At 37.7% G+C, this 25790-nt stretch overlaps 1 protein-coding gene and 1 long non-coding RNA gene across 4 annotated transcripts in view; one reads left to right on the top strand and one right to left on the bottom strand.

The window, feature by feature from the left end:
* SGCB (sarcoglycan beta) lies at positions 1 to 25294 on the top strand. 2 transcript variants are annotated; one of them, XM_072620754.1, is made up of 6 exons: positions 1 to 596; positions 8495 to 8704; positions 9808 to 9993; positions 10740 to 10931; positions 11286 to 11417; positions 22224 to 25294. In XM_072620754.1, exons 2-6 carry the CDS (start codon positions 8525 to 8527, stop codon positions 22425 to 22427), a joined length of 894 nt encoding a protein of 297 aa, XP_072476855.1. In that variant the 5' UTR covers positions 1 to 596; positions 8495 to 8524; the 3' UTR covers positions 22428 to 25294. The 2 variants fall into 2 exon arrangements, with proteins under 2 accessions (XP_072476855.1, XP_072476854.1); XM_072620753.1 differs by lacking the exon at positions 1 to 596 and adding an exon at positions 1102 to 1208.
* The window catches only part of LOC140511599 (uncharacterized), a 51866-nt gene continuing 37490 nt past the window's right edge, over positions 11415 to 25790 (bottom strand). For both annotated transcript variants that reach the window (XR_011969591.1, XR_011969590.1), the window contains exons 3-4: positions 19805 to 19988; positions 11415 to 11997 (exon numbers count right to left, since the gene is read on the bottom strand). This is a non-coding gene — a long non-coding RNA (uncharacterized lncRNA). The remainder of the gene's footprint in view (positions 11998 to 19804; positions 19989 to 25790) is intronic.

The following is a 25790-nucleotide window of genomic DNA, read 5'->3' as shown; positions in this document are numbered from 1 at the left end:
TAACAATGTATAATTAATATAATGTAACATAATTATAACAATGTATAAAATAACAACGTAATGTAACAACACTATTGTAACAGTATATTATAATATAATAATAGACTCTTATAATACTGGAAGAGTTTTTAGAGATCATCTAATCAAACTCCCTCACGTCCCATGACAAAGCTGAGGCACCAAGATGCTCGGTCACTTGCCCAAGACCACACACCTGGATGGATTAGAAGAGCCAGGACCCAAACCCAGGTTCTCTGACCCTGGGGTTCAAAGTCCTTCCTACTCCAGCATCCATCAGTGAACCCCTGTATGAGTCATTTATCTGTAAACTGTTTCTAGCTGACCACGACTCCCCTTTTATTTCCGACCCCTCCCCTCGGTACGCCCAGGCTCCTGAGCGTTCTTCCACGGCCTCCCAGCCCTCCTCTGGTCTCGGAGGGGCCGCAGACCGCGGCGGAGGGACCGCGGACTGGATCAGTCACAGGCCCCAGTCTGTGTAACAGCTCGCTGGACTCGGAGGAGACGAGAACTGGGAGGACAAAGGGCCCGAGGGCCACGGCGGGGATACCGGATCCTAAGATTTGGTGGAAATAGGGGTCCGTTTTGCTGAGTTTTTTTTTCTTAATCTGTCACGTGGTAGGGGGTCTCTGGGTTAGGGAGGGGTAATATTTTCGGAAACAGGTGATAAAAGAACGAAAGGTATCCACTGTTTGACGAGCTGCGGGCCCTTAGGCCAGGCCCTGGCACCAGCCAGCCCAGTGACCAGCGTTAGAGCTTCCCGGCTCTGCCTCCTCCAAGTGGGGGTGGGGAGGGGGCACAGCCCGCTGGGTCTGAGCGCACCGCCTTCCCTCCGTCGCGGCCCCGATGCCCAGCCCAGAGGACACAGTCCATGCTGCGTCTGTCCCGAAGGAGTTCGGCCTCCTCGGAGCCCCCAGGCCACCCCGGGCTCGGAGGGTAGAGAGCGGAACGAGGCCACGAGCAAGGCCAAGGCGGTGGGGCCGCGGGTCTGCCGAGGGGCCGGGGCGAGGCCGCCACCGCTCGGACGCGGCGGGGTCTGCGCGCACGCGCCGCTCGCGCTCTCGCCACAGGGGCGCAGGCACGCGCGCGGGCGCAGGCGCAGGGGCGCGAGGCGGGGGGCGGGTGGGGGCGGCCACGGGAGCCGGAACATGGCGGCGACGACGGCGGCGGCGGCGGCAGCGGCGGAGCAGGTCAGTTCTGTAAGAAAAGGGCACGCCGAGGAGGCCTGGCCCCGGAGTTGTTGGCGGAACGAGGAGAGAAGGGGTCTTCCCCCCTCTCCATCCCCGGGGCCCGCCGCGCCTCCCCCGGCGTCTGAGGCAGAGCCCGCCTCGGCCCCCGGCGGGGGTCCGGAGCTGCGCCGCGAGGCCTCGGGGAGGGAGGGAGCGAGCCGGCCCCGGGGCCTTGGCGGGGGCGGGGGAGGGGGCACGGGCCCGCAGGCCCGCCTGCACACGGGCTCGGTGCCCTTCATCCTCGGCCCCGCCGCCTTCTGCTGTTGGCGGGATGCCCGCCTGTCATTCCAGGCCCCACCCTCCCTCCTCCGGGGCTCTCCTCCACCTAACCCAGGCCCGTGAGGGGATCCTGGAGGGATGGAAGTAAAGGCGCCGTGTGGATGGAGGGAGAGAGGGAGGGAGGTGGAGATGTGTATCTGTAGCTATGCATACGTATGTGGATATATAGATATGTATTATATATAATATGTAGATAGATATTGATTGATATACATGATATAGTCATATGGATGATGTATACTGATATCTATCTCCTGTGTAATCTAAACTTTTTTAAAATCCTCTCAAGAAGATGTGTGCGTCCGTTAGCCCATCTATTATTAACCTATACTTGTCTGCATGGGCCTGGAAAAATAACATGCGAAGGAACTTAAAGCCTCTCCCACCTTTTTTTCTTAAAAAAATGAAATGGGACTACTACAGAACAGCGTCATCATATGTAGTATTGTGGAAAAATATGGGAATTCTGGTCATTAATAATCCCAGTTCATACTAAAACCATGGCTGATGTTTTACTCTGTTCATAAAGAATTTAAGTATTTTCTGTACTATTTGGCTTGGTGATCTCATGGGCTTCTATGAATTCAATTATTATCTCTAAGCAGATGGTTCCTAGATTTGTTTGTCAAGCCCTGACTTCTCTTGCAGTTTCACATCTTCAAGCTGCCTTTTTGACATTTCAAACTGGATATTCCCGTGCACATCTTAAACTCAACAAGTCCAAAACTGAAATCCTTCTCTTTTCCCTCAAACTCTCCTCTCTTTCTAACTTTTCTATTACTGTTGAGGATGCCACCATCATCCCAGTCACCCATACTCACAACCTAAGTGTCATCCTCAACAGCTCATTCTCTCCCCACCCCCATATCCAGTCTGTTGACAAATCCTATCTTCCGAGCCTCTCTTGTGTATACCTACTTCTCTCCTCTGGCATTACCACCGTGCTGGTGCAAGGCCTCATCATTATATCTAAACTCTTGGAATAGCCAACCATTGGGTCTCCTTGCCCCAAGTCTTCTCACTAGGGTACATTCTCACCCTTAATTCTTTATATTATCTTTCTTTATTCTCACCCTTAATTTTCACCCTCCTAATCAATAACTCCAATCAGTAAGCTCCCTGTTACTTCTAGGGTCAAGTATAGAATCCTCTGTTGGTGTGTTCAGTCTTCCTGCCTTTCCAAGCTTTTTTTACCTAGCTCCCCTCCATATTCTATGATCCAGTGATACTGACTTCCTTGCTCTTCCTGAACGTGCTCCTTCACTTCTGAACTCCCAAGCATTTTCTGTGCCTCTTCTCCAAGCCTAGAATTCTCTCCCTTCTCAGCTCCACCTCCTGGCTTCCTTCTGGTCTCCTCTAGAAGCTTTTTGTTTCGACTTTAGTCTCTTCTACCTCTGCTTTCTTGTGGTGGTTAGTCATCAAGCACCTTTTGTATGTAAGGCACTGTGCTAAGTGTTGGTGATACAAAGAATGGAAAGAGAAATCATCTGTTCTCTAGGAGCTCAGAGTCCAATGAAGGTGACATTCTAACAACCATTTCCAAACTCGATAGATTATGGAGATTATCTCAAAAGGAAGGAGGACTGGGAAAACTTTCTTGCAAAGTTGAGACTTTGAAGTTTGAAGGAAACTAAGAGGTTAAGATGAGAAGGAAGAGAGTTCCAGGCATGGGAAATAGACAGAGAAAATGCTGAGAATGCAGAGGTGAAGGATCATATCCAAGGAAGAGCAAGGAGGCCATTATCATTGGATCACAGAGTATGTGGGGAAGCGTAGCGTATAAAGAAGCTTGGAAAATATAGAAAGAGGTCAAGTTATGACGGACTTTAAAGACAGATGATTTTATGTTTGATTCTAGAAATATTAGGGAGCCAGTGGAGTTTGTTGAATAGGAGGGTGGCAACTGAGTAGAGAAGGTACTGTAGTGGGGAAACTTGGGATGTCACAGGAAGAAAAGAGTGTATATAGAAAATGCTCTGAAAAAAGAATCAACAAGATGGTGATACTGATCAGGGCTAGGAGGGAGGTGTGAGACCCCCCCACAAAGACCAGGGTACCAGGGGCGGGTCATCTGGAGAAGAATTCATGGACTTCAACATTGTTGAAGTCAAGGTAAAGATTTATTACACTTTTCAGCCGGCAAGAGTTCTTAGGGAACCTGCAACCTTAAAGGGGTACAGGGAAAGTTTATATGGGATATTCTGTAGTATCACTTGTGCCAAATATGCTAACTAGGTGTTTTGGGGTGAGATTAGGGAGTGGTTAAAGAGTGGTCAGTTCTTAAAGGAACATGCACTGTTGGTACCTACTGCACAGGTATTTTACCCAAAATTCATGGGGAAATAGCCCAAGAGGGAGCTACCTGGAGGCATGGTTTTAGGCCTGAAATATCACTAAGTCAACCAGCGGTCAGGGCTGGCTCAGAAATACCAGGTTGCTCTCATCAATGACTTGTTAGACAAGATAAATGTAAGGGAGTATAGGTATGGCCAAGTCTAGGATACATGTGATTGGTCAGTGAGTGGTAAATGTCGTTATGACTCAGTGCACAGCTGGTTAAGCCTAATGAGTTCTATGGGTACATCTGGTTACTACAGCCGGAAGGGAGATAATGGTTGTTGCTAGGACAGCGTGTGTGTGCTTGAGCTGGGGAGAAACTGCCTGAGATAGTATTTTGAGGCTAGGGAGAAATGTGATTTTTTTAAAGAGAAATATGATTTTAGAATTGAGGCCCAAGTACATGCAACCAAGCACCCCATACCCTGTCCTGTTGTACAGTTGTAGGGTAATAGAAACCTTGTAATAGGGTAGGTTTGAGGAAAAAGCTAATGAGTTCAGTTACTGACTTGAGTTTAAAGTGCCTGTGGGACATCCATTTGAGATGTCCAAAAGGCAGTTAGAAATGTGAAACTGGAGGTCAACAGAGATTAAAACTAGTTAAATAGATCTGAGAATCATGTGTATAGAGGTGATAACTCAAACATGGGATTTCATGAGATCACCAAGTAAAATAGTAAGACAGAGGAGAGGAGTGAGTGTCTAGGACAAATTCTTGGGGGAAACCTACAGTGAAATGAAGTTGTTAAGGCTTGGGGAGATGGGGACCCCAAAATACCAACACACCAGGTCCTGCTCGAATGAATTTGACACAAGCCTTCTTAAAGCCAAAGAAAAACAAAGTTTATTAAAGATTCACCATACTGGATTGACTCTTAAGGAGCCTAAGCATTTATAACGCTTGTATTAACAAGCAGGCCAGATAGAATCTCAGCTAGACAGAGTCTGAGCTGGATTGAATCTGAGCGCTTTCATGGAGGCAAGATGGAACACTTGGAATTCCCTATTTCTCCCCTGAAAAGAGGTAGATTCACTTTATCATCTGTTCTATGTGGCCAAGATAATCATTATATAGTTACTCAGTATTTGGGTTAGTGTTCTTTTCATTAAATTGTTAACAGTAACAGTATCATATATATTGTATTCCTCATTTTGTCCTTTACAATCTACACTGATTTGTAGACATCTTTTTGTACATTTCTGAATTTCTTGTATTTCATATACCACAATTTATTCAATCATTCTCTAATTAATAAGCATCCACTTTTTTGTTACCTCAGAAAATATACTATTTTGTTACCTGTTTTCCTTCCTGATCTTAAATCTCCATGCTAATTTTCTGTGAGACAATATAAATAAAATATACTACCTAAGCCTTGATGCTTCCTCTTGTGGTTATGACTGCAGGAATAGCCCTCATTTTTTCTCCTGCTCAACAGCAAATTACTCTTATGTCTTTTTTTCTTGAATGTGACAAAAACTACTAAAAACATGAGCATTTTTAAAATTCCAGGTATATCTTTACATAAACAATTACAGTGAAACAGAGATTTTAAAATCCAGTGACTTACTTTGGAAGTGTCTTACTTAAGAATCGCCCCATGCTTGATGGCTATGTCTAGTTACCCTAGTCCAATATATTTCTGATATAGATTCTTCTTGATATGGGTTCTAGATGTTTATATACTACATCTAATTCCACTCTGCTTCTTTCTCCAGCATAAGCTGACTTTTCCCTGAGCTCCCCCAATCACTTGAGTTCTAGAGAACAGCAAATCTAACTTGGTCCTTTCTTCTCAAAGAGCTCCCTCAGTTTGCTTCCTGTTTTCTTTAGCAATGCCTTCATACTGGGAAGCCTGGATTTCACTTGAACATTCAGTTTCTCTTGTTCCTAGTTATGTCACCAATTCTAAATCACTATCATAGTCATTTAACATCAGCACACATAAATGAGTGGCACTGTGGTAGAGTAGGCTCCTTAGAAGGGTTCTTTTGTTGATCTTAGATCCAGGAATTCTCAGAGGGAAGGCAATAAGAGTAAAGAAGACTGGGAAAGGTCTTGCAAAGCTGAGGATTTAGCTTGAACTTAAAGGAACCCAGGAGATGGAGATGAGAAGAGAGAACTTTCCAGGCATGTCAAATAGGCATAGAAAATGCTTGGAATCCAAAAATGAAGTATCATGTTCAAGGAAAAGCAAGGAAGCCAGTATCACTGGATCACAGATTATGTGGAGGAGAGTAATGTTTGAGAAGCCTGGAAAGGTAGGAAGAGGCCAGGTTATAAAGAACTTTAAAAGACAGGATTTTATATTTCAATTCAGCAAGTATCTATTAAGTACCTATAGTGTACCAGACACTATGCTACATACTGGAGATACAAATAGAAAAATGAGAACAGGTCAGTCCGTCAAGAAGGTTACGTTCTGCAAGAACCCAATAAAAACACAGAATATGTGGCTACATATTCTGCCTCTGACGTTTATTAGCCTTATGACTCTGGACAAGTCACTTTACTCCAGATCTTCTAAGCAGCTATCTAAGATTTAACCATGATTAGTTTCTCTCACACTGATCCATTTATAAAAGATAATATACCATACAGACACATGCATACAAGTAAGAGTGAGGGAAGGAGGAAATAAACTTTTTTTTAAACCAAGATATATACTAAGATTTGGTCAGTAAGTTTTTTAAAATTGCCATTAACCTTTTTTTTTTCCTCACAAACTTCAGTTGTTCTGGGCTTTAGCTTTTTGAACATTATTTCCAGGCCACTTTTATTCATCCTTGGTTATGTTTCTATTTTCTTCTTTTATATATGCCTTTTTAACATCTGAGCTCACTAGGGTTTGTTGTGTAGCTACATTGGGATACTTCTTTTTTTCCATCACTGAGTTAATTTGTGAGTGTGTAACCCTCATATTAGAGGGTCCCTTGAGATAGGACAACCTCAAGCCTACTTTAGGTGATATCTTACTTTTGTAGTTAGTTATTCCCATCTAAATGATCTGGTAACTTCAGTACCCCCACCCCCAGGGGTGGGTATCACCACTTCCTCTTATTAAACATTCAAGATCTCCAGGCCCAAATTCAGTCATAAGTTAAGAGAAATAGATGGGACTTGGATCAGAAGCAATAATAATTGTACCCATCAGTGAGCAAACCTACACACACACAAACACACAGTACAGTCTGAGTCACATTCAGCATTACCTTTAGTAGGGCTCCAGCCGGAGGCACCTTATCAGCCCCATGGATTGATGAGCTTATCTGCACAGCCATGCTCTTTTTCCAGCAACTGTAAGCAAATAGCACTGATTGCTATTTCATTTTGCTTTACTTTGCCATTTTCCTCAGATCCCAGCAGGGGGAGGCCTCATATGTCCCTTTCTCTGTTCTGTTCATTTTCTAGGATTCTCATTAACCTCCAGCAGATGGTAGTCATTTATTTCTCTGGTGGACCCAGTTCTCTAATGCAGCCCGCAGGCAAGGATGCTCCTGATTCTCTGTCTTACCCAAATCTTTTTATGGCCCAAAGGCACCTGTTTTCTTACACCTTATTTTGTGTACTGGCTCCACAGTCTTAGACCTTGTACTTTACAAGTAAAACTTCTTCCAGCTCCATCTTGGATCATCTTAACTTATTGTCGCACCTTTCTTTTCTGATGCTAGAACAGAATGTCTCCTACTTACGTGGTTTAGGAGCTCAGGGAGTACCCCACTCACCAGCTGTTTTCATCCTCCTGCACAAGACAGTTGGTTATTCTGGTTACCTGGTGCTGCTTCCCAAAACATCTTAGAAGAGTGAGAAAGGAGAGCCATAATTTCGTCTCTGACTTGCCCTTTCATGGACTAGAAAGAGGAAGTCATTCCTGTAAACATTTTCCTGTTATTATCCAAGATACCACCCTCTTTCCAGTCACCCAGTTTCACAACCTCTGCCATCCTCAACTCCCCATTTCCACCACATACATCCAGTCATTTGCCAAATCTTCCACCTAAACATTTCTATGTGCACAACATCCCACAAATAAGTCCCTTCCTCCACTCATACAACTGTCACCCTAGTTCAGACCCTTAGCACTTCTCACCAGTCTCCCTACCTCAAATCTCTCCCTATTTGAGTTCATCCCTCATACAAATATCAGAGTAATTTACCTAAAACACAGGTGTGACCATATAACCTTCCTTCCCCCACACTCAGTATAAACTCTAACAACCCCCTGTTACCTCTAGGATCAGTTATAAACTCCCATGTTTGGCATTTAACACCTTTCCCAGCCTGGCCCCTCCCATTGTGCCATATGGTCATCCAAAGCTTTTACATCAGCTCACAGTTCTCTGCAGTTGAACAACAGATTAGGTTTTACCTACAGTACTTTTAGTACCTAGTACTAAACTATATATGTGTAGTATGGCCAATAAGTAACAAAACAGAATACAGCACATTATGGAGGTGAACCTTCTACTCTGTATTAATTAATAAAACAGAGTGGCGGACTGCTGTAGAATCAGGGTATACAAAATCTACTTTTTCATTACTAGTGAAATCTCAACCAGTAATTCCACTTTCATTACTTTAGGAATTAATTTGTATTCTTATTAACTTGGTGGTGTTTTGTATTATCTAGCAAAGTTCCAATGGTCCTGTAAAGAAGTCTATGCGGGAGAAAGCTGTTGAGCGAAGAAATGTTAATAAAGAGCACAACAGTAACTTTAAAGCTGGATATATTCCAATTGATGAAGATCGGCTTCATAAAACTGGCCTGAGAGGGAGAAAGGGCAGTTTAGCCATTTATGTGATTGTTCTCCTTTTTATCTTGGCTGTCATCAATTTAATTGTGAGTAAAACGTACAAAATGTTTAATGTTTTCTTTATGTTTTCCATTATTAGCATAAAACATTCATTTATTCCTCTGATTTTCGGTCTTGGAGCGATCAGAACTGTTTTCCTTGATTTCTTGTAAGACAGATAAGGCTAATAAGCAGAATTGACTTACCAAGTGACTTACCAAGTATCACAGAGTTACTAAATTGTATAAAATAATTGGAATTTGAACTCAGATTTTAGGATCATAGAATCAGAAATAGAAGGAAATTCATTCGGTCTCTTAACCCAACTCCCTTCATTTTTATAGATAAGGAAGCTAAATTCAAAAGAGATTGAAAGACTAGGTAGTCTTTTAGGTAGGAAACAGAGCTAGATTTTGGACCAAGGTCCTCCAGTTCCAAATCCATTGTACTTTGTGTTGCACTGTGCTGCTTCCCAAGAATACTTTTCTGGCTCCCAGTGCAGTGCTCTTTCCACCCTGCCTTGTATTAACTCTGTATTGAGTTAGTACTCCTTGGGAAATTACTTGATAAGAAGAGATAAATGTAACGGAATGTTATGATGTCATAAGAAACAATGGATATGAGCAATTGAGGAAAATTGGGAATAATTGTGTAAACTTATGCAAAGAGAAGAAACCACCAAGAGACCAATATATACAATGATCCCAGGAATGTAAATGTGTGAACAGCATAAAAAGGCAGTGAAAACCAAATACAGTAAGCAATGTTGATTCCAGAAGACAAATAGTAAAACACATCTTCCTCTCTGTAGAGAAGTGAGCCACCTACTGGGGCAGAATGTTGTACATAGTGAGTATTTGTGCATACCTTCCTCCTTTCCTAGTTATATTTAATATGTATACTGATTTCTTTTTTCCCAGTACTTCATATGTTTGTACAAATGTCTTTCATATTTATTATTTAATTACATTCTTTAAAGTCTTTCATAAATAGTATTTCATATCTGTGATTATAACGTTTATACCCCATTTCTTTTAGAAAGCACTTAATCTTTTTTTGTTGTTGTATTTGGGAAGATTTGTAGGGCTTTTTTCTTAGTTATGTTTGCTGTTATGCTAAATGTAATATTTAGTTTATCTTACTTTTTTAGATAACACTTGTTATCTGGGCTGTGATCCGAATTGGACCCAATGGCTGTGACAGTATGGAATTCCATGAGAGTGGCTTGCTACGATTTAAACAAGTATCTGATATGGGAGTTATACATCCTCTTTATAAGAGCACAGTAGGAGGCAGACGTAATGAGAATTTGGTTATCACTGGCAATAACCAACCAGTAAGTTGTCATGCTGATTAAAGCAAAAATGGGAATGGGATGTTAGAGATGAGTTATTTATTTAAAAAATGCATGCCCATTTTTATTACTAAACAAGGAATGAACATTAAACTATACGAATTCTTTAGTCTCTTCCAATTTGTGGAGTTTTTTATGAATAGTGTTGGAAGCCAAAATTTTTCTCTGTAGAAAAGCCATAAACATTTATCTTTATTAGAAAGTCTAACCTTAATAGTTGGAAACATGATGTTTTCTTTCAATTCTGTGCTCTATTCTATGACAACATATAATGATCTTTCTTTTCTATGGGGAGTTTCAGTAATAAAAATTATTAAGAATATACTTTGTACTCATTCTCTGCTTGAGGTGAAGGTGGCTATTATGTACCTTCCTGGTCCAGAAAACTTAACACTGCTCCGGGGATGCTTCCTGACATAGTTTATTTCCAAGAATTTGTTATCACATAGTCTTTCTTCTTTGCAAAGTTTCCAGTACCATTAGGTGCCTCTACAGATGTCTCTCTCCACCCTAATGCTGAAAAAGCCATGAATTAAATGTTTTGTGTCTACTGTTAGGAGCAGCCATTCCCTACTCCCTTACCCATTATGCAAGTACACTAGATAACCTTTTATAGCAGCTGCTTTTCCATATAGTACAAAATTAGGGCTTGTTTTTAAGTATAATTCCATGGATTTTGTTTATGATGTGTTTTGAAACCGTATTCACCATAAAGTATGTTTCTAAAGATTGTTTTTCAGCAAGGAACAACGAAACTCAGTGTAGAAAAGAACAAAACTTCTATTACAAGTGACATTGGCATGCAGTTTTTTGACCCAAGGACTCAAAATATTTTATTCAGTACAGACTACGAAACCCACGAGTTTCATTTGCCAAGTGGAGTAAAGAGCTTGAATGTACAAAAAGCATCTACTGAAAGGGTATGGATTTTATCGTTGCTTTTTATGTGAATACCAGTGCTGGAGTTGTTACTCAGTTCTTTAAAAAGAAGTATGGTTTTATGTAATTTAGCATTGTACAAGGCTACATAGTTTAATAGAAGAATACTGGGATGTATTTCCTTTGGTAAATCACTTGATTCCTTTGTTGCTCAGTTTCCTCATCTGCAAAATAGACATCATAATATCCACCTTAAAAAATTCCCAGGGATGTTTTTCCTTTTGAAATAAAAATTAATATCTCACATGCATAGTTGTGACTATTTATGGTAATAATTCTTACACAGATCTATAAGCTATATTTTAACACAGTTCTCTGTTTTTTTTTTCTTTCAGATCACTAGTAATGCTACAAGTGATTTAAATATAAAAGTTGATGGGCGTGCCATTGTCCGTGGGAATGAAGGAGTATTCATTATGGGCAAAACCATTGAATTTCATGTGGGTGGTAATATGGAATTAAAAGCTGTAAGTATATACTAAAAGAATTTAAAATTATTTTAATATGAGAATTTATAAGACTTGATTTCCCTTTTGTTGTTAAATTTCCAAATTTTAAGAAATCAAAAATAAATTATTTGAAATTACTTATTCACATACACGGTTACAGATTCCACAGCATAAGACAACAAATAGAAAATTCGTAAAATATATTTCTAGTTGCACTTCCGTTATCAAGATGAATGGTTTTTTAAAACTTACCTGCATTGATCACATATATTTACAGGAAACTATAAATGTATTTAAATTTTGTAACCTTTGTGTTTCACATTAGAAAATTAGATTTACCCAACACTTTCACGTGCTCACAGTTCTCAACCAGAGCATATTTATTCACTGGTTCATTCATCAACTTCTCTTCCTTCTTACTTCAGAGTTCAGCGTTAAGTGCCACATTCTGTCTGAGTCTTTTGATGATGATTTTTCTGTTATTGGTGCCTTTCTCCCACCTTCACATTGTCTTGTTTAGACTTAGACATGTTGTTTTCCCCAGTAGAACATAGGGAGTGTTTCATCTTTGCCTTTGTATCAGTACGTAGCACAGGACCTAGTAGAAAGTAAACAATAAATGCTTGTTCAGTCATTGATCAAGCACACCTTTATTAAGCGTGTCCAGTGATTGTGCCAGGGGCTGGGGATACAGAGACAAAAATGAAGCAGTCCCTCCTTTCAAGAGCCTGACATTCTACTAATGGAAAAAAACAGCCACACTAATAACCAGTACAAAATATATATACAAAGTAAATAGGAAGTAATTTAGGGGGAAGGAAAGTAAGAATTAGGGGGATCAGGAAAGATCTCATATAGGAGGTAGACTTGAGCCAAGCCTTGTAGGAGACTCAGATGAAGTGAGGAGACACCGTGTTCCAGGAGAGGGAGATAACCTGTGCAAAGGATTGGAGACAGGAGATGACTTGTCCTGTATAGAAAATAGCAAGTAGGTGGATTTGGTTGGAACATAGAAGGTGTAAAAGGAATAATATCAATCAATGAGTATTTCTTAAACAGCTGCTCTTGTCCTGGATATCAAGGATACGAATGCAATAAATGAATGAATGAAACAATCCCTGTTTTCAGTGGAGGAAACACAAAAGAATGTGTGTGTGTGTGTGTGTGTGTGTGTGTACATATGCACATATATAAATATGCTTACATATTTCTATGTATGTGTATATATGTGTCTGTGTGTGTACTATGTATACAGAATAAATATAATGAGAATCAATACAATGTATCCCAGAAGTCTTAGTGCAGTTATAACTTTTAAGAATTTAAGAAAAGTACTGGGCTGATTTCTGGTAGGTCACTTAATCTCTTTTTAGCTCAGTTTCCTCATCTACAAAATAGACATCTTAATACCCACCATGCAAAACTGCCTTTAAGTTTTTGGACCTTAAAACTAAGACTTTTGGGATACCCTGTATAAAGCTGTTCAGAACAAGACAGTTTGAGGGAGGGAAAAGGTACTAGTAGTTGCAGGAATTAGGAAAGACTTCATGTAGAAAGTGGTGCTTAATGTTATATAAATTGTTCTCCTTATTTCATTATTCTTCAGTTTATAGAAGTCCTCAAAATCATTTGTTTTTATAATAGTGATGTTGTGGTATAAATTGTTCTCCTGGTTCTGCTTCCTTCACTCTAAATCAGTTCATTTGAGTCTTTCCATGTGTATTTAAATCATGTATTACTTCATTTCATGTAACACAATATTCTACCATGTTCATGTACAATCATTTATTCAGCCATTCCTCAATTATGTACCTATTTTCCTACATTCTCTCTAGCATTTTTTCCTTTTTTGTCATCTTTGCCAGTCTCATAGTTATGAGGTAGAATCTCATAATTATTTTAATTTGCATTTCATAATTAGTTATGATATCTAGCATCTTCCTGTTTTTGTATGTAGTCGTTGAGTATTTGTTCTAAGGAATTTGTTTGGGGGGAGGGCGGGAGGTTGGTTTTTTTTTTAATTTAAACACAGATAAAGTCACTATTTTTAACAGGGGTTTAAAGGGTTAAACTTTTCACAGAGTGGCAGTAATCTGTAAATGTTTGTGATGTGAAAGTAAAACACATCAATAAAACTAAAAAAAATAAAGTGAAACTTCAGCTATGTCTTGAAGAAAGAAAGGAGGAATTCTCTGAGGTGGAGGTGAGGAGAAAGTGCATTTTAGGCATGGGAAACTGCCATTTCAAAGACCTGGAGATGAAAGCAATGGAGTGTTATATGTGAGTGAACAGTAAGGACAGTTTGTCTGAATTAAAGAGTAGGCAGTAATGTCTATTGAGTTGGGAAAGAAGTTGGGGCAAGATTTCAAGAAAATTTAAAAGCTAATCAGAGAAGTTTGTATTTTATCCAAGAGGCAATAAAGAGCCACTAGAATTTATTGAATAGAGGCATGACATATTCACTTCTGTGCCTAAGCAAAATCACTCTGTTAGAAGTACAGAGGATGGACTGAAGTGGGGAGAGATTGAAACAAAGAGACCAATTAGGAAGCTGTTGAAATGACCAGAAGCAACCCTTTTTGTTTGGATTGTGCACCCTTTTGGAAGAATGGTGCATTCCAGGGATCCCTTCTCCAAATTATGGTATTATATACATAAAATATGTCGAATTACAAAGGAAACTCATTCTACTGAAATAGTCACTAAAAAATATTTTTTTAAAAAACAAATTCATGGACCTTGGGTTAAGAGCTCCTGATTTAGGCAAAAGCTTATGAGAACCTGAACTAAGGTATATGAGTAAAGAGAAAAGATTGGAGCCAGATAGGTTGTAAAGGAAGGAGTGGAAAGATTTCTTAGCTAATTAGGGGTAAGGGAGAATGTGGAGTTGAAGATAACACCAAAGTTACAAACCTGTAGGACTAGAAGGGACACTACCTTTGACAGAAATCAAAGTTTATAAGGTGAGAATTCTGGAAGAAAGATAATAAGTTCTGTTTTGGACATGTATTGAATATACCATACACCTGAAAAGGTAGGCTAGAGCCAAATTGTCAAAGATTTTGAATGCCAACGAGTGGTGTTTATATAAGGCAGTAGGAAACCACAGTAGAATCATTTGATCAGGTGTGCTTTAGGAATAGTAATTTGGGAGCATGTAGAGAAGGAATTGGAGAGACAAAATGCAGACAGGGAGACCAATTAGGAAGATATTGTAGTAGTTCAGGCAAGAGACGGAGAAAGTCTGAATCAGTGTGGTAGCTGTGTGAATGGAGGGAAGGGGACAGAGATAAGAGTTGGGATGGGGGTGATGAGGTACAGTGAAGAATCAAGGATGACTTTTTGAACTTAGTTAACTGGAAGGATTTGGGTTACTTTAACAGAAATAGTCAAATTGTGAAAGGACATAGAAGGTGCATTGAGGGAGAAAGATGATGAGTTCTGTTTCGGATATACTGAGTTAGAGATGCTTGCTGAACATTGAATTGGAAATGTCCAGTAGGCAGTTGATGAGTCATCTGCATAGAGGTAGTAATTGAACCCATGGGAATGAGGAGATCATCAAGAGAAAAGAGTTAAGAGAGAGGAAAGGAGAGGGTCCAGGACAAAACTTTTGGGAACAATCACAGATAGAGACAAAATATAGTAGAGACTGCAAGGAAGTGGCTTGAGAGGTAGAAGGAAAACCAAGAGAGAGTGGTGTCACAATAACCCAGGGAAGAGAAAGTATCCAGGTGAAGGTGGTGGTCCAAAATGTTACTTGGTAGAAAGAAGTCAAGAAGGATGAAGACTGAGGAAAGAAACATTGGATTTAATAATTAATGGCAGGTTTAACAATGGGCAGAGATATTGGTGCCATGGAAAGAATAATTTCAAGTTGTATGAAGGGGTCTGAATAATAAACCTTACGGGAAGTAAAAACAACTTTCAAATGTATTTGCTAATTATTTTTCCCTGTGGTAGATATTAGCCACCTTTAATAGTCATTCGTTGTCATCAGTCAAACTTATTGAGAGCCTTCTGTGTCTCAATTCATTGAATTTTTTTTTAAATCAGTATAACCATATTCTATATCAAAAGGCAAGGAACTATAAATAACTCTTAATAGTCTACATAATTTGGTAATACATTTTTAAATAGGGCTTTTGGGAACATGGTATTATTTATTTTTCCTAAGCAATGTTTAAAGTATGCGTGGTATGTTTCTCATGTTGTTATAAGTTACTTTGGTATTAAAACAATAACTAAAAATATTATTCTGCTAAGAAGCTAAGTAGCAGTAGTGAACAGTTTGTTGAGCAGCCATTGCATTCAGTAATTACATTGTTGATGGATAGGTACAGTGATGTTTTTCTATTTGTGTATATATGTATTATGTACATATGTATTATAAAGGAGGAAGTGGGGTCACATCAGTCTTGAAATTCATGCTATAAATGAAGCCAAAAAAAAGAATGCACAGCTAAAGGAAAGAATAATAGGTTTCTTTCTTAGGCAAAAAAAGAGCAGCTTGTGATGACATAGAGCTGGAAGGTAATTCAGAGATCTAGTCTATTACTTTCATTTTGCATATAAGAAAATTGAGATTAGGGAAGTTAAGTAATGTGTCCAAGGTCATCCATGTAGGATCAGTGGCAAAATTTGAGTTCTCATCCTTTGACTCTTGAACTGCTACTTTTTCTGTTATACCATATTGATTACTGAAATTTCTTCTGTTGTGCACAAAAAAAGAAGCATAATTTTATGAGACATTTGATCATCTAATATTCATACTAAAAATTTGCAGAAAGACCATTGTGAAAAATAGTTGCAGAGTATTAAACAACATCTGTTGCAGAGGCTGAAGAGGTAGATAAATTTCTTTCAAGACCTCTATAAAGGTTCATTTGAATCTTCCCAATTAAGTCAACATCTACTTTGATACTTGTTGATGAAAGAATGATGATTTCTCTTTAATATTAATAATCAGTTGTTGAATTAGGACCAGAATTTTTTCAGAAGCCTGTAGTTCCTTCAGTCTCTAAAGGACTTTGTTGTTGGATAAGATTGCCCACATCCCTGGGTTGCATGCTTTTTGATCCTGGGTGAGACACTCCATCCAACTAGAGAACTTCACAAAAGAATCTTACTCTGAGGTGAATTCTAAGCCATTGTGTTCCACTCAGACTAGATTGCTCAAGTCTGGGGGAGTAGTCTGGCTTGAGATAGTCTTTCTTTGTCCACGAATGACATCATTAGTCAGATCCCCCACCCCCTCATTAGAATAGGTCCACTTCTCATTATAATATTCATTCTCTTATTATTTGTTAACCAATCAGATTGATTGCCACCCTCAATAATAACCACTTTTCCAAGAGCAGATAAGCTTTGAATGGGTTCCATGAGGGTGTCTTTGGCATTCGAGTGCCCCCTACTCCTTTTATTAATTATCTGCTAATGTAGTTAATAAAATTACTCAAAAACTATGTCTCTCAAACTTTTTACATGTCACAGTTATTTCAGTGCATAGTAGACATAAATCAGGATGAGAGTTTTTTTGCAGTATTTAAATTTTTTTTACATTTTTTTCAATTACATGTAAAAACTTTTAACATTTGCTTTTTTAAATTTTAGTGCCAAGTTCTCTCCTTCTCCCTTCCTTTACACCTCATATTTCAAGCAGTTTGATATAGGTTATATATGTGCAGTCATACAAAACATAATTCTACATTAGTCATGTTGTAAAAGAAAACAGACCAAAACAGAAAGTTTAAAAAGTAAGCTTCAGTCTGCATTCATACTCCCATCAGTATGGAAGTGGGTAACATTTTCCATTCTAAGACCTTTGGAATTGTCTTAGACTTAGATCATTGCATTGCTGAGAATCGCCAAGTCATTCCCAGCTAACCATCATACAGTATCACTGTTACTGTGTACAGTGTTCTCATGGTTCTGCTCACTTCTCTTTGTATGAGTTCATCTAAGTCTTTCCAGATTTTTCTGAAAGCATCCATTCTTATTACACAGTAGTATTCCATCACGATGATGGTGAGAATTTGTTGGAAAATGGAATATGTGAAAATATGAAAAGTGCAATGAGAGGTCAAAGACCTACACCCTACACAGAAGCCTCACCCTTGTGTATATCACGAATACTTTCTTTGAGAAAAGAATCCACAGGTGCCATATGTGATGAGCACTTAACACCACAAAAATGAAATTGATTCTATTTTAATAGACAGGAACTTGTTACTGTAATTGGTGTCATTCCTGTGTCAGCCTTCTGTGTGTAGTCAGATCACGAATCTGTTAGCAAAGGTCAAAAATAATACACAACTAGAAGAATGAAAATCAGGAAAATATGGATACAACTGACCCGTATAACCAAATTACTGATGAAAATGGGTTATGAATAGGAAAAAGGACACTGACACTGCCTATAATAATGTCATAGGAAGTTTTAATCAACATAAAAAGCAGTTACCATAACAAGGAGGCAAAAAGATCCCCAAAGCAGCTTGACAGATACTTCTCTTAACCTATCAAGAGAAGAAGGTAGCTAAGCAATGTCACTTTAGAGTGTGAACTCATTTGTGAAATCTCTCAGAGGAGGGTGATTAGAAATTAAGAGCAGCATTGCCTCATGGGAGCCCCTGGTGTGTAAGTAATGCTTTATCTGTAGAGCAGAGGTAAGCAGTGCAGAGTAAAACAAGTGTAAAGAGATCTTGGTAAGAAGGTAGGTTCAAAGTGGATGCACGACTCAGGCATAAAGGGCGATGCCGTGAGCAAATTAGGAGAGCAAGAAATAGTTAACTGTGGAGAAGGGAAGACTGTGACCAAATGAGAGAGAAAACATCACTAGATGTAAAATGAATAATTTTGATTATATTAAATTTAAGAGGTTTTGCACAAGCAAAACCAGTGCAGCCAGGGTTATGAAGGAAAGCAGAAAGCTAAGGAACAATTTTTACTACCAGTGTTTCTGATAAAGGCCTCATTTCCAAATATATGGAGGACTGAATCAGATTTATCAGAATACAAGTCATTCCCCAGTTGATAAGTGGTCAAAGATATGAGCAGGCAGTTTTCAAATGAAATCAAAGCTGTCTATAGTCATATGAAAAATGCTCTAAATGCACATTAAATCTATTCTGAAGTATCACCTCACATCTGTCAGATTGGCTAGTGTGACAGAAAAGGGAAATGAAAAATGTTGGAGGAGATGTGAGAAAATTGGGATGCTAATGCACTGTTGGTTGAGTTGTGAACTGATTCATCTATTCTGGAGAGCAGTTTGGACCTACACCTAAAGGACTATAAAACTGTCTACCCTTTGATCCAGCAATACCACTACTAGGTCTGCATCCAACAGAGATTTTTTTAAAAGGGGGGAAAAAGCCTATTTCTACAAAACTATTTATGGCAACTTTTTTGTGGTAGCTAAGAACTAGAAATTGAGGGAGTCCCCATCAATTGAGGAATGACTGAACAAGTTGTGTTATATGATTGTAATGGAATACTATTGTGCTATATGAAGTGACAAGCAGGATGATTTCAGAAAAACCTACGCTTAGATGAAGTGATGCACAGTGATATAAGCAGGACCATGAGAACGTTGTACACAGTAACAGCAATATTATAAGATGTTCAACTGTGAATGACTTAGCTGTTCTTGGCAGTACAGTGATCCAAGACAGCTCAAAAGACTCATGATGAAAAATGCTATCCGCCTCCAAAAAAAAAATTAATAGTCTGAATACAGATTAAAGCGTACTATTTTTCATTGTCTTCATTTATTTTTCATTTTGGTTTTTTTGGTCTGTCTTCTTTCAGAATATGACTAATGTAGAAATATGTTTTGCAGGATTGCATATGTATGACTTATATTAAATTGTTTACTATCTCAGAGAAGGCAGAAGGGAAAGAGGAAGAGAACTTGAAACTCAAAAATAAAAATTCTTTTTGAAAAAGAAATCTTGGTAAGAAGACCGACTAAAAATTCCTGTCTTGAACATTTAAGGAAAATAGAAGAAAAACAAACAGAAGAAAATGAAATAGCTCACCAAAGATTTTTATAACAAATTTTTTCACCATTTCCCTATTTTTCACTATTTATCTTCACTATTTATTTCACTATTAAAGATAAGGACCAGCCACAACTGGACTCTTAACTTCACAGTCCCAGATGTGCTTTTACAGAATGCAAAAATTACGCTTAAGAAAAAGTCAAGAAAAATGGTTTTGACCACATATACACAGAACAAATCCATTCTGTGAGCAACATAATTGTAAGGGCACTGAGGCATCAATTCACACAGTATCCAAAAAAAATAAAAAAATAAAAGATACTAAAGGCATGGAAAGAATCTTGGACCTTACTTATAATAAGAAAAAGACAACTGAAAAAAATGTTAACATATACAGACCTATATGCCTTGTCTCCCATCTACGTAAAATGTTTTTGAGAATAGTCTGCATATCAAGAAGGTGTATTATTTGCAAAGGGAATAGCCAGGCTTTTGCAAATGATGCTGCACTGTAGACTCTGTCTCCACCAATGCACAGTTGACTGAAAAATGTAGAATACGAACTTCCTCTACAGTTGTTCTCCTAGGGCAGAGAAGAAGCTTATAATGGTTGTGAACAGGTTGCAATACAAAACTAGTAAGAAACTAGGAAGAATGTATGCAAAGAAATCTTGTAAAAAAAGATGGGATAGAAATGTGTGAATAAGGGATAATCCACGTGTTCCACCTGCATCCTTGTTATGTCAGGAAAAATCAGAGGAGACCCTAACATATTGGGTCAATCTCAGGACAAACTTCTGGGAGAAAATGGACGAATTTGTACAAACATGGATGGACTGCAGTCTGTATAGCTGGAGGGAGCATCCACATCAGGATCACAGAAATTAGATTCTAGAAAGATCAGTTTATGCAATGAGAAAAAAAGACCTGTGTGCTCTTCATGGCTCCTTAAACATCTCTGAACTCCAATGTCTCCGTTTTCGTTTTAATTTTCTTTGAAGTATATTAGCCCTTAAAGGGACAAATGATACCACAGCTGTGAAAGCACTTTGAAATAGTAGAAAAGCACTCTATGTCTATAGTTCTATAAAAACAAATTTAAAAGACTTACAATTCAACTTATGGGAACAACAGTGAATAATTTAAAATTTATAATATACCTATTTAGAATAAGAACATAAAGTTTTCTGACCACTAGGTGGCAGAATCAGCATGGACTTTGAAAATCTCATTTGTTGTGAGATAAAGCTAAAGAAATCTGATTGTGAAGGAACAATAACATAAAATTTAAAAACAATTTAATAATAACCTTTTCCTAATACTTCCCTTCAATATATGATTTTAAGAAGCACTGTAACATAGTAGCTAGAGAGCTAGCGCCAGACCAAGGACTGTCTGACAGACTGACTACTTCACCCTGCACAGTCACTTAATCTCCTCATACCCCGATGCTGTAGGCCATAAATTTCAGAACAGTTGCCATTCTGCATTTGACCCAGAGTTCTCTAAATCAATAAAATCACATGTTCAGGCCAATAGGTGTATGTACAGTCTTATAAATTTGTGTATCTGCTGAAAGCAGAAGGAAATGCATGAGTTCTGTGTTTCTTAAATGTGTTTTCTTGCCAGTATTTTTGAGCATGCATGTTCATTTTTTTGTTTAAATACAATTAAGATCAATAAAGTAGTAATGTATTAAATAATTATTTTAGACTTATCAGATTCATCTTATTGCTACAGAAGAAAATTATCTTTTCTGAAGAAGATTCTTTAGTCACAAGAGTGATACCAGGAAAGGGTCAAAAGCTCAAATTAGTACTTTCAGGTCCAAAATATTAACTGTGGTCAAAATTACATGTTAATTTGGTTAAACAGGATGAAATATACCACTATTATATACTTTAAAAGTGTTGTAATACAATCTTACTGAAATTTTAAAGTGAAAAATTAACTTTATGTTACTTTTTGTAGCTAGCAGATTATATCCAAAATAGTATTGTTTAATATAAATCTGGTTCACATCATAATTTAACATTCCAACAGTGTCCCATAAAAAAATCATCTGGAATACATACATAAGAAGGTTTGGGGAGCAGTAGGTTGGAAGAATATCTGATTTCTACCAAATTTTGTTTGGAATGTTGATATTTTGATACATAAAACTGGTTTGAATCCTATATGTAATCATGACAAAGCTATAAGAATTGAATCATTTTCCTAACCAAGAAGAAAAATATATTTCCTCATGTTATCAAAATCATTGTGCTGATTTTTAGTCAGTAGCATTATTAGTACTATGTAATAGTAGTAGTATGACTGAGAAGCAGCAGCATTATGTTCTTGACTCAGAGCCACAAAGACCTGAGTTCCAAAGTGGCCTCTGACATGTCTTATGACCCTGGACAAGTCATTCATGGAGTCCTAGGCAACTCAAAGACTAATGGAGAAGGTGCTGACCTGCATTGATAGAAAGGAATTTCCTTCATCCAGGGAGTTCCCTGTACCAGTGAAGTCACATGACAGTGAACTGAGTTTCGTCTTTTAAGCCTCAGTAGATGTTTGCATGCATTATAAATCTACCATGGCCATGAGAATTCCAGTGCAGCACCAATTTATTGGTTGAAAAACAAAATGTATGGCAGGTTGACTATCATATATCAAACTCTAAAGTTAAGATGGAAGACCTCTAGTTGAATTTGAACTCATTTGTCTGTTGTAATCCCTTTCCTGTTCCTTTTGCAAGTAAACTGCATTTATTAACTATGTTCCCACTACTGTCATTAGCAGTAAATGAACCATATTGTTATTCTCCCAACAGGAACACAGCATCATTCTAAATGGGTCTGTGATGGTCAGCACCTCTCGCCTACCAAGTTCTTCCTTTGGAGATCAGTTGAATAGTGGTGACTGGGTACGCTACAAGCTCTGTATGTGTGCAGATGGAACTCTGTTCAAAGTACAAGTGACTGGCCAAAATATGGGCTGCCAAATCTCAGACAACCCTTGTGGAAACACACATTAGATGAGCTGGAAAGAGAGAGAAAAAAAGTCATCAGTGTGTTTATGCTTGTCTTTCCTTTTCTTTGAAGTGCATGCTTGCAAGCCATTGTTTTTACAGAGTTTATGATAATGCATTGTAGTTATTTTCACTAATAGATCCGTTAAATAACCTCTAAATTTAAAATATTCTGAATGAAAATGGCCAGAACCTTAAAATTTTACATTTAATTACACTGTGCTGGATATCAGACAAATCTATTTTTAAAATATTATGAGAAATGAATAAAATCAAAATGAGACATTTCAAGAAATGTTTTTTAAACATCATTTCTTGTCCACAGAACAAAGGACTGGTTTAACTATTAAATTCAGTATGAGTAAGTTTTTTATAATTTTGAAGACTGACCACTCATTAAATTATTTCAAAGATATATAATCTGTATATAAATATATTTTTAAAATCTGGAAAAAATTGAAATTTTATTTATAGACTCTATGTGGTTTGAGCTTCTGAGAATAATGACTTGAGATTTCATACTGAATTAATCATGTGCCAGAGTCTCTCTTACATATCAGTGAGATCAAAGGAATTTTAAACAAATGTGATATGTAATAAGAAAATAGAAACCTAGTTAGGAGTCCTGAAGAAAATATTTTGTGACACCAGATTTTTACTTAAAGTACTGTTGAGTACAACTATACTATCACGTAATACTAATAAGTATTCAGTGTTTCATTCTGGTAGTACTGCATGAGTAACATAAGGAAACATTTTAATATCTAATCTGAAACTTTAAGAAGATGAAAAAGAAGGTATTTGGTCTTCAAAAGACCAATTCAAACTAACCTATAAGGTTGTGCGTGTGTGTGTTTTAAGAAAACAAAATTTATTCTCCTAAATAGAACAGAAGAGATAGTAAATAAATTTCATCAGTCAAGAAAACTTGACTAGTTGTTGCCAAATTTAAAAATCAGAAATAAGTGGGTTCCAAAGGACTGCACTAAAATAAGCCCTATACCAATTGTTTTACATACTAGAGGATAATACAAGTAACTTTTAGATTAGTGAAGTAAGATTATAGCATCCACTCTTAAAATCTTCCACTATTCCCCATTCTACCAACAATTTAGTTGTGTTTAACACGTCTTATTGTACTATTATTATTTTGTTAAATATTATTTATATATAGGCCAAACAGCCCCTTTAAGGGGCACTTAAAGTGAGTTATTGGCCTACTGTTAAACAGTCATCAGTGATGAACCACAGGCTCCACCTGTTTCTTTTTTATCTTGGAAATAGGTTTAAACTTACATTGACATAGTGTTTTAATCTAGCAAGTATTTTTTAATGATTTCTTACATTGTGTAAACAAGGAAGTCTTAAAAAACCCAATATTTGACAGTGTTACTATTGTCTGTGTAAATAGCTTAAAAGCAAAATATTTATCAAAACCTAAACATTACCTTGGATTCATTAAATTTAATTGAAATGACCGTTGAGTCCTTTCCTAATCCTGAAAGTTGCACTTTAAGTATTTATAACAGAATTGTGGCCTCTGTTATTATCTCAGCAATTTTGCTAGCACTTTGTCTTTCCATGTATACTCCAATTGGAAATCTCATTAAATACAAGTTCCCCCAGCTGTTCTTTTTACAGAGGCTTTATTCAGATTTAAGTATTTTACACAAACTGTACAAGTTTATTACACAATATTGTTTATTAAATAATCACACAATCCATTTTTAATTCTTTTTCAAATTTTATCATTTGGTTTTGGTTTATATACATATATGTATCTATACATATATATGCTCACCCCCATCCCAAGTGCTTTTGACTAGATAGGGATCATTTGGTGCAGTTTACCAAGTATCTTCAAAGGACAGCATTTTAAAATACTTTACAAGTAAGCAGTTCCCACTTTTTGCTGCAATGCCTTCCTATGAATCACATGGGAAAACCAAACAGCAAAAAAGGGAAGGAAGTGTGGGGATCATTTCACATCCATACAGCCTTTGATTAAGTAGAAATTCAACGTTACCCTCTCTTGCCACCAGATGGTGCTTGACTATATTTCTGAAAGCAAGTTCATGCCATCATAGATTTAGCTTTGTAAGGAAAACCCAAAAGAAATCCCCTTTATAATGCCCTTCCTTAGTGGTCATCTTGCCTTGGCTTGAATAATTCCAGTGAAGGGGAATTACCTACCTCCAGAGGCAGCCTGTTCTTCTTGAGGACAGCTTTCCTTCTAGGACACTTCCCTTACATTGAGTCTAAATCTTCCTTTCCAGAAATGGGTAAAGTTCTGAAATCCAGGATTGGCCTTCAGTGATTTTTAGAAAAAGTAGTCAGTTCATAGAAGGATTATGTTGTATTGGAAAGAGCACTGGATTTGGAGTCAAAGAATCTGGGTTTAAATCCTAGCTCTACCATGTCCTAGCTAGGTGACCTTGGACAAGTCACACCTCTCTTAGCCTCATAGTAAAACGAGGGATTTGGACTAGATGGCATTTAAGGATTGCTCTAAATCTATGACACTATGAGGAGCATGAACTTCCTGTATATAATTTGCTGGTTTACACATTTTAAAATATATATATTTGTATTATTTAATTACAATTTGTGTAGTAATTATTTACAGTAATTATTGTTGCCCATTGGTAATTCAGTTCATTTTTAGGAGGTGAGAGTTCAGTGGTGCTAAACATGACACTAAAGAGACCATTGTACCTTTGAAATGCTGATAATTTGTAATCTGTTTCAAAGATGTTGGTGTTTACCAGTTCTGCCATACAAAAAATAATTACATAAATCTGTTCCATATTGCTTACTTTAGTTGATGTAACATGTTAATGACCTCTGTTTACAATAAAGATAATATAAACAAATTTCTGCTAATTTGTTAAGGTTATGTGTTTATAGGTTTCTGTTTGAAAATCACATCAAAATTAATACACTTAAATATGGTTTGATAATGTAACATCATTATTGCTGTTGCACTTGCTTTTAAGGGCTTATTATTAATAATTTGGTATCTACTGAGGTTGCTAGCCTCCAGCTTCAGAGTATGTACCACCTCATTGTGTCCTGGTAAGCGTAGGTGGGTGGCCTAATTTGTTCTCATAGAACTCAAATAAAAGGGTGCTGGTTGACAGTGCTTCTTAAACTGTGGGTCAAGACCCCATATGGGGTCATGATCAAACACATAATGAATCTGAGGTGTTTCTGACAGCGCTTAAATCTCCTTTCAAAAAATCATTTTTAACCATAGCTTTCTCTTCAAAGAATTGAACAATCTCTCTTTTTCAAAGTTCTTCCCTTCCCTCAAAGCCCCACTCACTTGGCATTTTTCTGAAACCTTCCCTGCCCTATCCCATCCTTTCC

The sequence above is a fragment of the Notamacropus eugenii genome, chromosome 6 (genome assembly GCF_028372415.1).
Source record: "Notamacropus eugenii isolate mMacEug1 chromosome 6, mMacEug1.pri_v2, whole genome shotgun sequence".
NCBI lineage: Eukaryota > Metazoa > Chordata > Mammalia > Diprotodontia > Macropodidae > Notamacropus > Notamacropus eugenii.
This window is presented reverse-complemented; position numbering and strand designations above follow the sequence as displayed.